At 45.0% G+C, this 15,455-nt stretch overlaps 1 protein-coding gene across 1 annotated transcript in view; it reads right to left on the bottom strand.

The window, feature by feature from the left end:
* The window catches only part of LOC127375517 (zinc finger SWIM domain-containing protein 6), a 45,949-nt gene that overhangs the window by 18,793 nt on the left and 11,701 nt on the right, over positions 1-15,455 (bottom strand). The window contains exons 2-3 of the mRNA XM_051421446.1: positions 2,156-2,512; positions 698-846 (exon numbers count right to left, since the gene is read on the bottom strand). Coding sequence (XP_051277406.1) covers positions 698-846; positions 2,156-2,512 — 506 coding nt within the window. The remainder of the gene's footprint in view (positions 1-697; positions 847-2,155; positions 2,513-15,455) is intronic.

The raw sequence follows: 15,455 nt of genomic DNA, 5'->3' as shown, positions 1-15,455 counted from the left end.
AATGTGTACATAACTCTCTACGGGGGTGTGTGAGAGGACAAGTGTATATGTGGCTGTCAGTGGGTGTGTGCGCTGAAAAGGATATAACAGGCATCAAAGAGCATGAAGCCGAGAGACATTCTAAAAGCCGGGCAGGGTGGATGATAATGGCCTTGGCTTGCAGTCTTTACATAGCACACAACACATTAATGCTGGTCCAGCTCTGCAACTATAGTACCAGGCGACAGAGAGAACCACACATCTCTCATGTAATCGTTTAATCGTGTGTAGTGAGTAGTATATAGTGCAAGCTTTTTCTCTTTCTACACCTCTTCCTCTCTATTTATCTTACATTTCCTTTCTGCAATTAGCTCTAGCTAAGAGGCAGCATGCCTTTTAATGTATGTGCCAATATATGTAAGTTGTTTTGTCTGGTAATGCTTTGAACAGAGACGGCCTCTTTTCATAAGGGAATAGAAGAGAATACAAGTGCACTAGAGAGAGGGAGAAAATATTTATTAACAGGATGCAGAGGGAAAGATTAGGGTGAGACTGCATTTGTGTGTTCGTGTAGAGAGACAAGAGCACCTAAAGGGAGAGAGGTAAACCTACGCAGGCAGAATTAACTGTGTGTGCACTTGTGGCCATGGCGGTCAGGGGTTGGTATGTGTGTTATTATGTTCTGTATGTGGATGAATGAATGTTGCTGGCTCCTAACCTTGCTGAAGAGCAGGTTGAGTTGCTTGCCCGAGCCGTGGTATCCTCCCTGGGACAGGAAGAGCTTGACTTGCTCCTGAACCTGCTCCTCATCCAGATGCCAGCAGTTCTCATCGTCCACACTGGCTCCTGCTGTGGGGTCCGGGGCCCCTACGCACACGCATACAGATATGTTATATGTGTATTTCCATTCATTCATTATATCTTGTCCTGATAAAAAGTGTTCCTGGTATAGAGTGATTTTAATAGTGTAGGTAGATTATCCAGATGCATAAATAATGTTTAATTTACTCTACATTCTATTATTATCGACCACAATTTAAAATATATTCTAACCTTAACAAAAAGAGCAACCGTTAACCCTTAATGGGTGAAGAACACCGACAAAATGTCTTAACAATTCAAGTCCTTTACCACACCTGTGAGGACATTTATTTATATCTTCAAATGCTTATAAACACAAGAACACAAGCAAATACACTGCCGCTCTTAAGGCAAAGAGATTTCGATGAAGTCTTTTTTCCAAGCGAAAATGCTAAAAAAAAATAATAATTACAGCTTCTCAGTTATGAGGATTTTCTCATTTTCTTTGCTGTGCATCATATTAAACAAAATAAGTACATAAGTGCATCCACCTGAAAATTGATACTCAAATATATTAACTGAAAAGGAGTAATTTAGCAAGATGCTTTAATCCAAATGACACATTTTACACAATTATTGATGGAAGAGCGACAAATCAATAGGCTGTGGAAAAAAAAACTCTTGATGAAGATCTCGCTCTCTCTGTCGTTCTCTGAGTTGCTCATTTATTTCTGTTCTCCATTCAAGTTTCTATCTCTATTGTTCTTTCCATCTCTCTTCGTTTTGTCCCTGTTTCTCAGTCTCTTCAAAATCCAATGTTTTTTTTCCTGCATTCCACTATATCGGACTCCCTTTTTTTCCTCTCTGTTTGCCTTTTATCATTATTTACAGTTACAAAACAGTTTGACAATGATACACGTATGCTTTTTCATGCTGTCCCGTTTTCACTGGTTTCTCTTTCTCTGTGTTCTTTGCCCTTCAGTTCCTCCCTCTTTTATTAAAGTAAGCAGCGAGTACAGTATCGATAACAAGAGATATGCACCTTTCTTTATCTCTGTGCTCACCTCTTCGTCTCTGTCTCTGTATCGCTCTCTCGCTCTCTCAGAGGTAAATAACGGGTCTATAGTGTTGATTAGAGGCACTCTGTCCTTTACTGTCTGAATCTCACTAATGAGTAACATTGATCCTGCCACACTTTACCTTCATCACACAGTCAATACACACATGCATGTAGAAGCAGGAACAAACAAATGTGTACACACACACACACACACACACACACACACTCTCACACACACGACCTGCATGACCACGTGGTCATAAGCATGCCCAGGACCTTCTCCACACTCACTGACACACACACATGTTCCCTCACCATGGACCTGGTTGATCTCCGAGTTCTGCGACAGAATCTCGTCGGCCAGTTTCTGTGCGGTAGGCAACACTTCGGTGTGGTGGACTGATATCAGATACTGGACAAACTTCTGCAGCTGGTCTCTGCTCATCTGGAACAGGGTTTCTGAGATGGGCAGGTGCAGTTTGACCTGCTCAGGCTTCCGTACTCTGTAAAGCGAAAGCGCCACTACATGGGCGCAATAGAATATGTCTTTGTTTCCGCAGGTGCATGTTACCGCCGTGATCTTGCAGCGGTCGAAGCTGACGCTGACGCTGCAAACAAGCTCTGGGGATGAGGGTGTGGCGGGGTCCGTCACCGTGCCGCTGAGATGGAAACCTGAAAAAGTGAGGAAAAAGGAGTTTTAGAGTTTTACAATGTATGTATAGATTAGATTAGATTAGATTAGATAGATACTTTATTCATCCCCAAGGGGAAATTCACAGTTTCCAGCAGTATCCACAGACTGATAATAATAACAATAACAATAACAATAAAAACAGCAACAACAACAACAGGAGGCAAAATGCAAAATGCTATAAAATAAATAGCAAAATAACGAGCATTGGGTAAGTGTCCTAAGGTGCATGGTCAAATCCAGTGCTTGAAAGGCCTAAGGTGTCAACTAGGTGTCAAGTAGGTGGTCACACAAAATGCAGGGTATGCTTCCTTCTATCTTTACTTTAGCTGAGAGGATTATTCACTCAACAGAAAATGAATCCATACCAATTTTGATCGATTAATCCTTGAATAATTTTTCAAACAAAAATGCCAAAACTGGATTGATCTATCAATGATTGATTGAGAAAATAATCCTCAGACTACTTGATAATGAAAATAATCGTTGGTTGCAACCCTACTTTACTTAATTCCTTTCTGCAACTCATTTAGTAATGAACTAAAACAACCATTTTTAGTTATTACATTTCAACCTGAGCAACTCTAATTGTTAATATCAGTGGTTTAACCAATCATCATTAAGTAAGAACAAGATAAGATCAGGCATCTATCGCCATACAGAGCCAGCAGCTGGAAGTTTTGCCTGAACATCAATTAAATGGGAATTGGATGACTTGAACTCATTGAAGGTGCCCTTTAGTAAATGACATTATGGAGTAAATCTCTTTAGGAAAGAACACATTCAAGATGGAGTTGAACAATTATATGAAACAGATTCAGTTGGCCACAGTCACCTGCCAAAGGCCCCATGTTCTCTTATCATGAGAGCATGATCAGGACCAGCTGCAGTCCACTGTTATGACTCCGAGTGAGAGTAAATGAGCCTGACAGAAATTTAGATGCAGGAACTCAAATCTGAGACCCACTGCAAGAGGAACTGAGAAAGATATGAGGAAGTGAGCAGTGAGCACGGCTGTTACAGTATGAATTATACAGCCTCTTGTTTGAATATAATGTTTGATCTTATCCTGACTGCGCTATCCGGAGGCGCGGCTAGTCATTATGCGAGGATGAATATGAATGAGTAAGGCGGGGTCCCCGGCAGTGGCCTAAAACACACTCTGATGAGCATATGAAAGAGGCACACATGTATGCACACACTGAACCGCAGCGTGAGATCATGCATTTATTAATAATGGGAGTGGTTAGGAGAGATGGAGAGTAGCTTATGAATGCATTTATGTGCTCTGGAGAGATCTCTGAAAATGCATGTGGACCAAGCAAAGACATACATCTCTTAAATATGTTTATCAAAGGGCTGAGCACTTGCATGGCTGTGATATCAAGCATGTATTAACGCAGATATCAAAGCTTTTCTGGGCCTCCACATTAGGTACAAAGGGAGGGGCAGGAGTTGAATATTTCATAGGATATAGAGGGGTGAGGGGTACACAAGCAACCTGAACAGAGGTCAGGTTAAAGTAGCTCTTATTCCTCCTTGATAGTTAAGGGGTGTGCTATATAGGTGAATAAGAAGAAAAAGAGAGAAGGAAGTAAACAGGGTCAGAACCCTTGCCTATGGTGTTGGCTATGCCCTCAGGATGGATATAAAAATAAAACAAGCCTTATATTTCTCCCCTGCAGTCTCCCTAAAGCAGTTTGTAGAAAGACAGTCAGAAAACCCATTCAAATAGCCCCTACAAGAGTCAGACTGAGTTCTAGTACAATTTTATACATACAATTCAGACAGCTTCATTAACATGGATGTTGCAAACCTGCTAAATTGCAAGAGCATCAACACAGAAATAGCAATGTTTTGTTATTGTATTGTAGAACTAAGAAGTGTTGGCTGCAAATGTCTAACAGTGCAGAACTGCAGAACATTGCCATGGAGATATGCTTTTCCATTCTGAAAGCCAGCTGGCAGAGGAAGTACATGTTCGTTAACAATATCCACAGAAGAGGGGTGTGGATCGAATATGGCAGCCACTTGCATCTGCAGTGATCAAAGCCTATATGTCTACAGCTGTGAGAGAGAGTGAGAGAGTGAGTGAGTGAGTGAGTGAGTGAGTGAGTGAGTGAGTGAGTGAGTGAGTGAGTGAGTGAGTGAGAGAGAGAGAGAGAGAGAGAGAGAGAGAGAGAGAGAGAGAGAGAGAGAGTTACTGAGTCACTCTTAAACAAGACAAAAAGGTTTACATGGTGCAGCTGGTTGTAGAATGGAGACCTAACTTATTTAGCTGTGTAACAACATACAAATGAGCAATGGCTTTTAATAATTACTGATACGCTTAGTGTGTGTGTGTGTGTGTGTGTGTGTGTGTGTGTGTGTGTGTGTGTGTGTGTGTGTGTGTGTGTGTGTGTGTGTGACACAAGCTTATGTTTCAAGAGTGGCCCCTGGTCCAGAGAGAAGGGAGAGAAAAAGGGAACATCAAAAACATGTGGGGCTGAGAGAGCTCAAAGAAAAATCAACCTCTGATACAAACACACTCACATACACTTACACACTCGTACACACGCATATCAGACTGTTGTAAAAGCAGCTGCACTTTCTTTTGCAAATGTTTTTCTTTTTTCCCATAGGGAAAATTAACAGGGATACTTTTTTTAAAGTCAAAACACATGTATGAAAAACTAAATAGTGATAAAAGACTTATCCTTGTTCGAAGGCAAAAGTCTGTTGTGTTTCCCTTTGCTTTAATGGACACTCTCACTCTCTCGCCTTCCAAGCCCCTTTCATGCGTCCCTCCCTCCATCCACATTCCCACAGCTCTTTCTCTCTCACTCTCTGACAGATGGGTAGGTAATGAGTTTCGCCTTTCCCCGTCCAATCGTCTGGGCACCAAAAACTGCCCCCCACGCCAAAAATGCCCTTTTAATTTAGCCAAGCACTGAGTACAGGGATATTACTGTTTAGGTACACACAGAAACACACACACACACACACACACACACACACACACACACACACACACACACCTCCCATGACTCCTGGTTGGGTGGGTATGAAACCTTCAATGTCTCATGTGCTAGCTATTAAAGAGCCTAGTTTCCCCCTCACCCAGTCCACCCAGCTCCCCTCCCCGAGTGGTGCTCAGGGTTCTTTTCTGTGCATGTTCAAGAGGCCAGGGTTGGCTTTCAAAGTAACCATGGCGGCCATTTTTAGAACAAGGCCTCTGTGAGGTTGCCCTAGAAACCCTTTCTGACCGCCCTGGTGAAATCACACTTGGCCCGGAGAGCTGTGTGAGGCAGCGAGAACAGTGTGTGAAAGAGCGAGAGCGAGAATTAGTGTATGTATATATATGTTCAAATCCCACAACGGCCCGAAGACCACCCACACTCTTTGGGGGACACACATCAAAGCATTCCCCCGAATAGCCCTTTGCTCTATCTTTCTCCCTCGTTCTGAAGTTGCAGAAGTGCCGATAAGCCAGCGTGCGCTCTCTTGACCAGCTAGGACCACTTCTGTCTATTCAACAACAAGGGGCCCCAGAAATACCGGACTCCTGCTCTTATTTCAGGGAGGAAAAGCCCAGACTAAGACCTGCAACTCCTTCAACATACATCTGCTGTGACGGAAAGAATACCGCCTTTATATGCTCCCTATAAAACAGGATTTAGCTTCCCACATGAAGGCAGGCGGCGGGTAGCGGGGCCGGGCCTCAAAGGTTTGCTTGCCTAAGCACAAAAGCGCTCAGTGTTCCCATATCACTGGAGTAAATTAGATTGAGCAACATACATATATTTCCGCAATCAAATTAAGATTCCAGGTCAATGGAGAAAATTCAGCCCCAGCAGTGGGAAGGTCATTATGTTTATTGGCTGAATTGGTTCATGAGTGACTGTCACCTAAATCTAATATGGCAACATGCAGTTCAGACAGCACACATCCATTGTATTTGCGTGTGAGAGAGATTCTGAATACATGATTGATTTCAGTGGGAGAAATAAGATGAAACAAATGGGCTAGTGTGAAAGCAAGTCAACAAAAGCAAAGAGGGAGGAACAGAGAAAGCAAATAGATATTTAAGGCCCATTCGCCTCTGCCGATTCACTTTAGCCTTGCACATTAATCAAATTACCTCATCAGCTGCAGGCAGACAGAGAGCAACACCTAAATTCAACTCTGCCCTGTTAGAGCTTCTCTGATCCAAAGGGGCCCACCTGCAGTAGTTGGAGCTTTAACATGAGATCATACTCTATGTAGACCAAAGATAGCTTGCTAAAACCTCACTGAGAAAAGGCTACTGAACTGGAATCCAATCCGTTTGGTTGGATTGAACAGAGAGGCCCAGCTGAAAGGAGATCTGAACCACAACTGAAGAAAAGCAAGGCCCTGCAGCAGGTCGAGGAAGGGTCGAGAATTGTTGGGCAACCCCCACCTCTAACCCTACCTCCATCCCACCCACAGCTAAAGGAGCATTTGGTTCATTGTGGCTCCTTGAACTGAGTCAATTAATAAGGCTACAAAGATAAATACAAGGCCTTTCAGCGTCTTAGAGGGTAGGTCTGTGAAAGTAACAATGAGTACATGCGTGTGTGGTCCTATAAGGAAGCACTCATACAGAGACTATAAACAGAGATCAATGCTATTCTGCAGGAGACCTTGCTCCAGGCGTGTGTGTGCATGTGTGTGTGTGTGTGTGTGTCCTAGGTGTGGGACGGGCTGGAATAACACAGCTGAGCTCCAGGGGCGGCCATATTTATGCCTTAAACCCTTTGGTAGACCAAAAAGCCTTTTTCTCCCCTAATGTGTTTTCGTCAACCGCACATCCACACACACGCATCTCACAGTGTGAATGCTTATCCCGACAGACACAAACGAGCATAAATTAATGTTTTGGAGATTTTCTATGAATTTCAATGCTTTTACTTCCGCTTGAGATTCTGACAGCAAAATCTGCATGCTAATCATAGGGATGGGAGGGAAAAGAATATCTGTACGTGTGTGTATGTGTGTATGTGTGCATTGACGGCTGTGTGGGTGATTGGAGTTGTCATCAGCTGGCGGTTGAAATGACAGTCGACTACAGGGCTGCTGCCACTTAGTTGCCATGCGGTACATCAGGAATGACTTGCAATTTTCTAACTATCACTTTCAAAATGGATTCTAATTTTGCTGGATTGGGCCTGTCAGGCAGAGCTGGTGTTACTGCTGACTGATCCCAAAGGTTGGCGTTCAGAAGGCTGACCAACACAGAAAGACAGCGAGGCCTCTGTTCAGGGATATGATCGACACACGGCAAAAAGGATAAAGTGAGGAGAAAATGAGTTCTGTTAGTAATAGATGGAGGACCTGGTTGCAGGAAACCTGAAATGCAGGGGGAGACATATGTATGCCTGTGAGAATTAGCTAGGGCAAGATTCTGTTAATAGTTTGATGTTTTGGGAAATAGGCTGTTTTATTCATGCAGTGAGTTAGATTAGTTAGACGATTGATTGTAATACGAAGCTGGAGCCAGCAGCCAGTTAGCACAGCTAGCCTGATTCAGTCCAAAGGCAATACAATCTAAGACATCATATCTCATTTGTTGAGGTTTTACAAGGATTTAAGGAGACTATATGCAGACCATTTCTTGCGCAGGAGCAGCAACTTCTTGGTCTCCCTGCTGGGAGGTACATTTTGGTACCTTTGGAAGGAGCTAGTCTAGCTGTTTCCCCCTATTTCAAGAATGATTGCTAAGCTAAGCTACATGACTGCTGGAAGTAGCTTAATATTTACTGTACAAGTGGTATTAATCTTCTCACCTAACTAGGCAAGAAAGCATATAATCATAATCCTATTAATATGAACTATTATTAAATGCATATAACAATTTTTTTAACATAGCTACACACAATAATGTCACATCTATTCATTACAATTACCACATTACATTAGAATGATAGAACTAGCATTGTCAAATACAGCTACTACATAGTAAAACGAAGGAAAAACAACCATGAATTTTATATTCGGTTGTATAAAGTTATATTTCTAACAAAGCAGGCAGTGTTTGCTGTATTAACTATTAAACACTAGTCTAAAATTATTATAGGTGTAATTTTAGGATGGCACCTGTGTGGTATTGGGTGAACTGTCCCTTTAGCTGCTATTCAACAAATCTCTGTCACTGGAGAAGTCAGTAGCCTGCTAATTCCGTCTCCTGGCTGTACATTAACTATACATTATCCCAATCCATGTGCAAGGTTCATTAGTGTGAATGAAATTACAGCTGGCTGGAAATGAATGTGTGTAATTAGCAGAGGTCTGTCCCAGTAGAGCCACGCAAGCTATAGACGGAGGTAATGGGATCCATTGAAAAGCCATTGTCTGCTACTTCAGGGGTTGAGTATCTTTTTAATGACAAACCTATACAGTCGAGACATTATAGCGCTAGCATCCTTCTCCCTGTAAAGGAGGCGAGTCTGGCTCCGTCAAGAAAACTGCACAGAGGACATTGTAAAGAGAATAAACCAAAAAAAATGGCACTACATGATTTTCATTGGTTTTGGAATGTGTTTGTGAGGTGAAAACTGTGTTTGTTAGATCTTATGCATAATTTGCATGCAGGAAGTGTGCCAAAATGACATTTGCCGTGCCTGTCAGAATTGATTACAGATGTGTTTCTCTTACTTAATTTGAACTTTGCCCCATAAATTCTTTTGTGATTAATCTTTTTGATAAACGGCTCTCAAAAATTTGTCTTGACATCAAAGCTCAAAAACTAAAAAGGGTAAAAAAAAAATTAAAAAAAAGAAGAAGCAGAACAAAATGTAGGAAAAAGATTCTGTAAAGCTAGCACAGCACACAGACAAAAACCCACTACTGTGGAAACTAACATGGCTGAAAGTGAAGAGAATTAATTTGCTTATGAAAATAGCTTGGCACTAACAGCAACGGACTGAAATATACAGCCTGACTGTGTGCGCACATGTACGAGTATGTGTGTGTTTTTAGGTTCACATGTCCATGCCAGGAAATAACCTTACACTCTTTACCCTTCCCATTTCGTTTGGAAAGTCAACCGACATACTCCACCACACACACACACACACACACACACACACACACACACACACACACCACACCCACACACACACACACACACACACACACACACACACACACACACACCACACCCACACCCAACACACACAACACACACACACACACCACACACACACACACACACACACACACACACACACACACACACACACACACACAACCCCACCCTTTGACACACACTCATGATGCCTTCATGCATGCACGCATACTGGCTTCAGTGACTCCCTGCAGTCAACCTCCTTCTGCTCACAAACAGCCCCTCCTCTTTCCTTTTTCTCTCTCCAATAACTGACTCCTCCCCTGTTCCCCCCTCCCATGACACACACACACGCACACACAGAATGTTGCCTAGCCCTAAGCTGACCCGTTGTGTGTACTGACGTCACGCACTAGACAAGGGGAGGCATCATTCCAGACAGACACACACACACACACACGTGCACACCCACTCACACTCACACACACACACACACACACACACACACACACACACACACACACACACACACACACACACACACACACACAGGCCCCAGCCGAGGGGGAAGCTGCATTCCAGCACAGGCACACAGACACACAAACACACATCACCACGCCTGGCGGTGGGAAGCATGGGGAGCGCTCAGCTGTAGCGGGGAGGTGGGGAAGAGGGCCAGGGGAGGAGAAGGGGGGAGTTTCAGAGGAGGGAGGAGGGAGCGATGGCTCTGAGCCAGTGTTCCTCTGAGCTCAGCACTTCCCCTTTCAGCTCCAGCCAGCCGCCAGTTTGCGTAACGCAGCCCATGCAGCCCTGCCGGCTCGTGCTTAACCCCTTCCTTCCTGGAGTCACTGAGGTCACACCCGCTGTTCTGTGTTCGGCGGCGCATGCCACATCCTGGCATAAACCTGCCCCTGCACAACATCCCCCAACATCCCCCGGCCCAGGCTGTCCCATTATAGCACTGAGAACACTGGCCCAATACTCATACATCCACATTATTACCTGACACAGATGGAAGCAGATACACACACATACACAAAACACACACTAACACCACAGAGAAATGAAACCTTCACTAGGAAATAAGTTAACCTTTTACAGGCCACTATCCTTTTTCATTGTAGCGGCCAAACAAATCTACCTTTATCTTTGTTTTTCTTCTATAATGCAATGAACATAAGTAGCGTGTCTGAGAGTGACCTGGATTTACAGCGGCATCTCTCTTTGAAGACAAAACAAAAGCACTGTGATACAAATACACACCCATTAATTAGCAATTACCATGCAATTATCATCGCCAGAGACGAATATGTAGCTCACACACTAACCACCTTAACACAGATTTGTTTGGATTATGGAATTACAAAGAAGCACGTGTAATTGGCAAGTATAGTATGTGTGCACTGTCTATTCAGCTGCATATCCATTGACCTTCCAAGAGCTTATGTAGGCCAAAGTGTCCACTCTACCCACAGAGATGTGAGGCCTCGTACATCAGACGTGGCGCCTTCCCCCCTAAAAACCCCAATGAAGAGTGTCATAGCTCACACTAACCACAGCAGACACAGTCCACGGTGGAGGGATGGGCAGAGCAGAGGAGGGAGTGAATGAGGGAGGAGGGGAGGTACTCTCACATTTAATATCACTTGACACGCGTCATCCAGCATCTTTCAAACAGCCGCTGAGCCTGTGTCAAAGCCACGGCCCCGTCGAAGATGCTGCACATGCGTATACAGGGCGCACCTTGTACACACACGCACAAATAAAAAACAAAGGCAACCCAAAGACAAATATCTCAGCCACCTGGCGCCGTGATCGACGGGCTGCTGCAGAGAACGGGAATAACCGGGATGAAGACAAGCGAGAGAAGGAGGAGGGGAGGGGGCAAGAGAAAGGTTGAATTTGTCTCTGCTGAATCGTGGTGGTCGATTCTCTTGCCTGCGGGTTATTCCTGTAAATATTGACGTTGATGTTAGGACCACTCTCTTAAGGATAAGCTATAAAGCAAGGGGGTTAGATTTACTCTGTGCAAACTGTAAGCATCTGAAATCACACGCTACACTTGGCCTTCTCAGAGTGTGCTGAGGGGAAACGGTGAGAGACTTTCAGGGTGAAGAGCTGCAACCACATGAGGGAACTGAGCTCTCTCAGTAGGTTTACAGCTCGCTCCTCTCCCTCTCTCTCTCCCTCTCTAGATGGTTTAGGTTTCCACTCTCAAGCTAAAAGCAGGCAGCTGACATCAAAACCTTCAGAGAGACCCCTATTTCCCAGAAACAGCTCTCGTTTCATGTAAATAGCTGCCTTTCATGGCTACATTGAGATAAATTGCACCCTGCTGGACAAGAGGGAGACGATGTTCACCCTGGAGCCTCTTTTGTTGACATCCGTATGTGTAGCCATGACGACACATGCAAGCGTGTACGTACGTGTGTGTTTGCATTCATGGGCTGTATTTGTGGGGGCACGCGCCTCGCATACATGTAGGCACATGTGGGCACATGTGGGCAAACACAGACGAGCACACACAGGTCCACACACATAGATATAAAAACACAAATACCTCTCTCATTCTTTGTTAAACACACACAAACACGGTTGCACAAAAGCCTGCAAAGAATAATGCATGAGCATGACCAAAACACTGAATCAGGTTAGACTTGCTTCCAACTACCATGTCCTCGTGGGAGGCTGCAGGCAGAGACGTTTATTACTAATCATCCTCATGTTAAAAAGGGCAAAACTAATCCAACTATGACAACACATTTTCCAAAAACCTCCAGAGTATCGTATGTGTCCGGTCAACTGGGAATTAATCTGCTAGAGGAATGCAATGATGCTTGAATTCATTTTAATACAAGTGGGTTAAAGATGCCAATCCTCCTATGGGATCACCATTGCTCCATAGACTGTAGTCTCTAGCCATCTAACATTGTTAAGAAATTACTGTGATTGTCTGTACACGCAAAGCACCTCCACGTTGTTTGATCAAATTTGCTCTAGTGAGCATTTTCATAGATGACAGAAGAATAATCATAGTCGTGTGCAATTACACTGATTATGTCTCTTCAGAGACTTGTGAAGTGAAGGACTATGTCACCTCTGAGACCACATGAAACAAAGGCCAACTGCTTGCTTTGTTTATATTTGACCACGTGTCTGCACTTTGAGATACTCATTGTGTTCATTTGGGATGCCAGAGTGCCGAAGGAGGCAATGACAGGGGGTTCAATGGGGGATTATAGGGCACAACCAAGGGGGTACATGCCCAGCACCATAGCAACCATAAAGGAGGTTGAAGGTCTGCATATTAATCATAAGGATAGAAAATAATATGTGTGTATATGCGTGTGTGTGTGTGTGTGTGTGTGTGTGTGTGTGTGTGTGTGTGTGTGTGTGTGTGTGTGTGAGTGTGTGTAAGAGAGAGAATCCCCTCCCGTGGGCAAGTCAGCATTCACCCATGAAGTAGGTCAGTGAAATTTGCCCAAATTAGGTCAGTGGCAGTCAATGGGTGCCATCCTGGACAAGAGAAAGAATAAAAGGGAAAGAGGGAGTAAGAGAGAGAAAGAGTCTGTAAGGTTAGGGGAGCAGAACCAAGCGGCTTACTTCATCTTAGCTTTTACACTTAGTTAATTACTGTTGCATTCGTCCATACAAAACACACACACACACACACACACACACACACACACACACACACACACACACACACACACACACACACACACACACACACTCTCAGAGTGAGGATCCAAAGCTCCCCCCAAAGCGAGTTCTTTACAACTTCAACCCATCACTTTTTCTCTACTCAAACATCCCAGGTATCAGAATCAGTGCGCATCAAAAAGCCCATTTTGATTGAAAATGCTTTTGAAAAGCAGTCCAATTCGGTTACAGTGCTTCGGTCTGGTTATTTAGCACCCCGCCTCCTCCCTCTACGCCCTCTAGCTGTTTGGATGGTAGCATCTTTGTCATCTGCCTCTGTTTCGTCTAGCTTTTTCCCTCCCCATTTTGAAGAATCCACACTGGGGGAGAGGTTGTTGTGTGTTGTTGCCAATAAACGGCAGAACACAGGAACCTTTGAAGTCTGTGGCACGTTGTGATTTGCTTTCATCGTCCCGCATCTGTCAGTCAGCAAGAGAAAACGTGACTCCAAAGGAAACTTTTGCTGCCCCCGCCCCCCCAATTTCCTCTCCACACATACACATACACATGCACACAAAACCAAAACAAAACAACAAAAAATGACAACAAAGACAGTAAGAACGTCAAAGGCTGTATTGGGCATTAGATAGACAGGGAGTGGGCTGAATAATAATCTGTGAGGAGTTGCGAGGTGTTCCAGAAAATTCTGATGTTGCTTCAACTGGTGCGGACTAACTGCTTCTTCCTGCCTGGGCTTCCTTGGCCCACTTCCACACAAAAGGCAATGCGTGTGTGTGTGTGTGTGTGTGTGTGTGTGTGTGTGTGTGTATCCCACTGTAGCTGTGAGGTGCTCTCTGAACTTTATTCTGTCAGCTCTCTGTCGCTCATCTCATCTCAGCGCAGTTGGGTGTCAGAGAAGAGGAAGAGCACTGACAGGTGTCTTCTGTGGGCAAAGTCTGTTCAGAAGAGTGATGGTGGAACCTAGTCCTGCACCTAATCACACAAGCCTACAGCCTCGCTCTGACAGCCACAGAGGTTAGGGAGAGGGGGGGGGGGACAAAGGCTCCCTTCCCTGGGCAGCGATCAAACTCGAGCCCCCGGCTCGCCTGGAGATGTGACAAGGCCCACTTCCCCTTTTGCTGCTTTTCCCCATCCACCCCCTGCTGCCAATCAAGTGTCATATGCTTCACGTTCTCGTACGATGCACGCGCTTGTGTGCCGAGCGTATGTGTTTGTGCTTGGGCTGAGCCTGTCTATGTGAGTTAAAGAGATGTACAGAAGGGAGAGTCGAGGAGACAAAGAGACACACTGGGATAGAAAGAGCTTCGCAGGAAGTGTAGAGCCAGAAACGACCAAATGTACAAGCTAAATGTGGCTTGGAGTAAAGCGAGCCACAATGAGTTACAGTGACTAACGTTACTAGCCAGAGAGAGAAAGATGCCTGGCTAGGGAGGCTGGGTATAGGAGCCAGAGAACTGAACTGCAGCCAACCTGGATGAGGCCTCAGTCCAGATAAGTTGGGACAGTACCAGGGGCCCAGCTACAGCCCATCAGAGCGAGAGGAGGGGGAGCAAGTGAATTAGCAAGAAATACAGAGTGAAAAAACAGAAAAAGAGAACGAGAGAGGGCAGGCTTATAGGCAAAACAGAGAGAGAGAGAGAGAGAGAGAGAGAGAGAGAGAGAGAGAGAGAGAGAGAGAGAGAGAGAGAGAGAGAGAGAGAAAGAGAGGGGTTTTGAGGCTTTTCAGCTCCGAAGTGGGATGGAGGGGGATGGTTGGAGGGAACTGCTGAGAGTCAGGCAGAGCTGGAGCCGAGGCTCAGAGGCAGGGCCAGGGCTGAGCTGGGGCTGCTGAGAGAGGAGCCAGGGCTAGCGGCCAGAGGAGGGAGGGAGGGGGGCTGAGAATAGGAGGAGGCTGTGGCAGAGTTGGGGCTGGGGCCGGGGCCAGAGCCAGGGGCCCCAGCTTTAGATTTAGTCAGCTGTTCCCCTGGCCAGCAGCTGGAAGGGAGAGAAAGGGAGGGGAGGTAGCAGGGGAAGACAGTGCAGAGACTTCAGGGGAGAATTTTAATGGAGAAACGGAAAGTGAGAGGAGATGGAGAGGAGTAAGACAGGGGGAAAAAGCACTGCGATAGAGAGGGAGAGAAAGAAGAGAGAAGGGGGAGAGGGTGGTGTTGGAGGTTTGGAAAGAGGACAGTGGAAAAGCCATTAGATTCCTATGA

This window comes from Dicentrarchus labrax, unplaced genomic scaffold, assembly GCF_905237075.1.
Source record: "Dicentrarchus labrax unplaced genomic scaffold, dlabrax2021, whole genome shotgun sequence".
NCBI lineage: Eukaryota > Metazoa > Chordata > Actinopteri > Moronidae > Dicentrarchus > Dicentrarchus labrax.
Note: the sequence above shows the minus strand (reverse complement) of the source record. Positions and strands in the feature narration are given on the sequence as shown.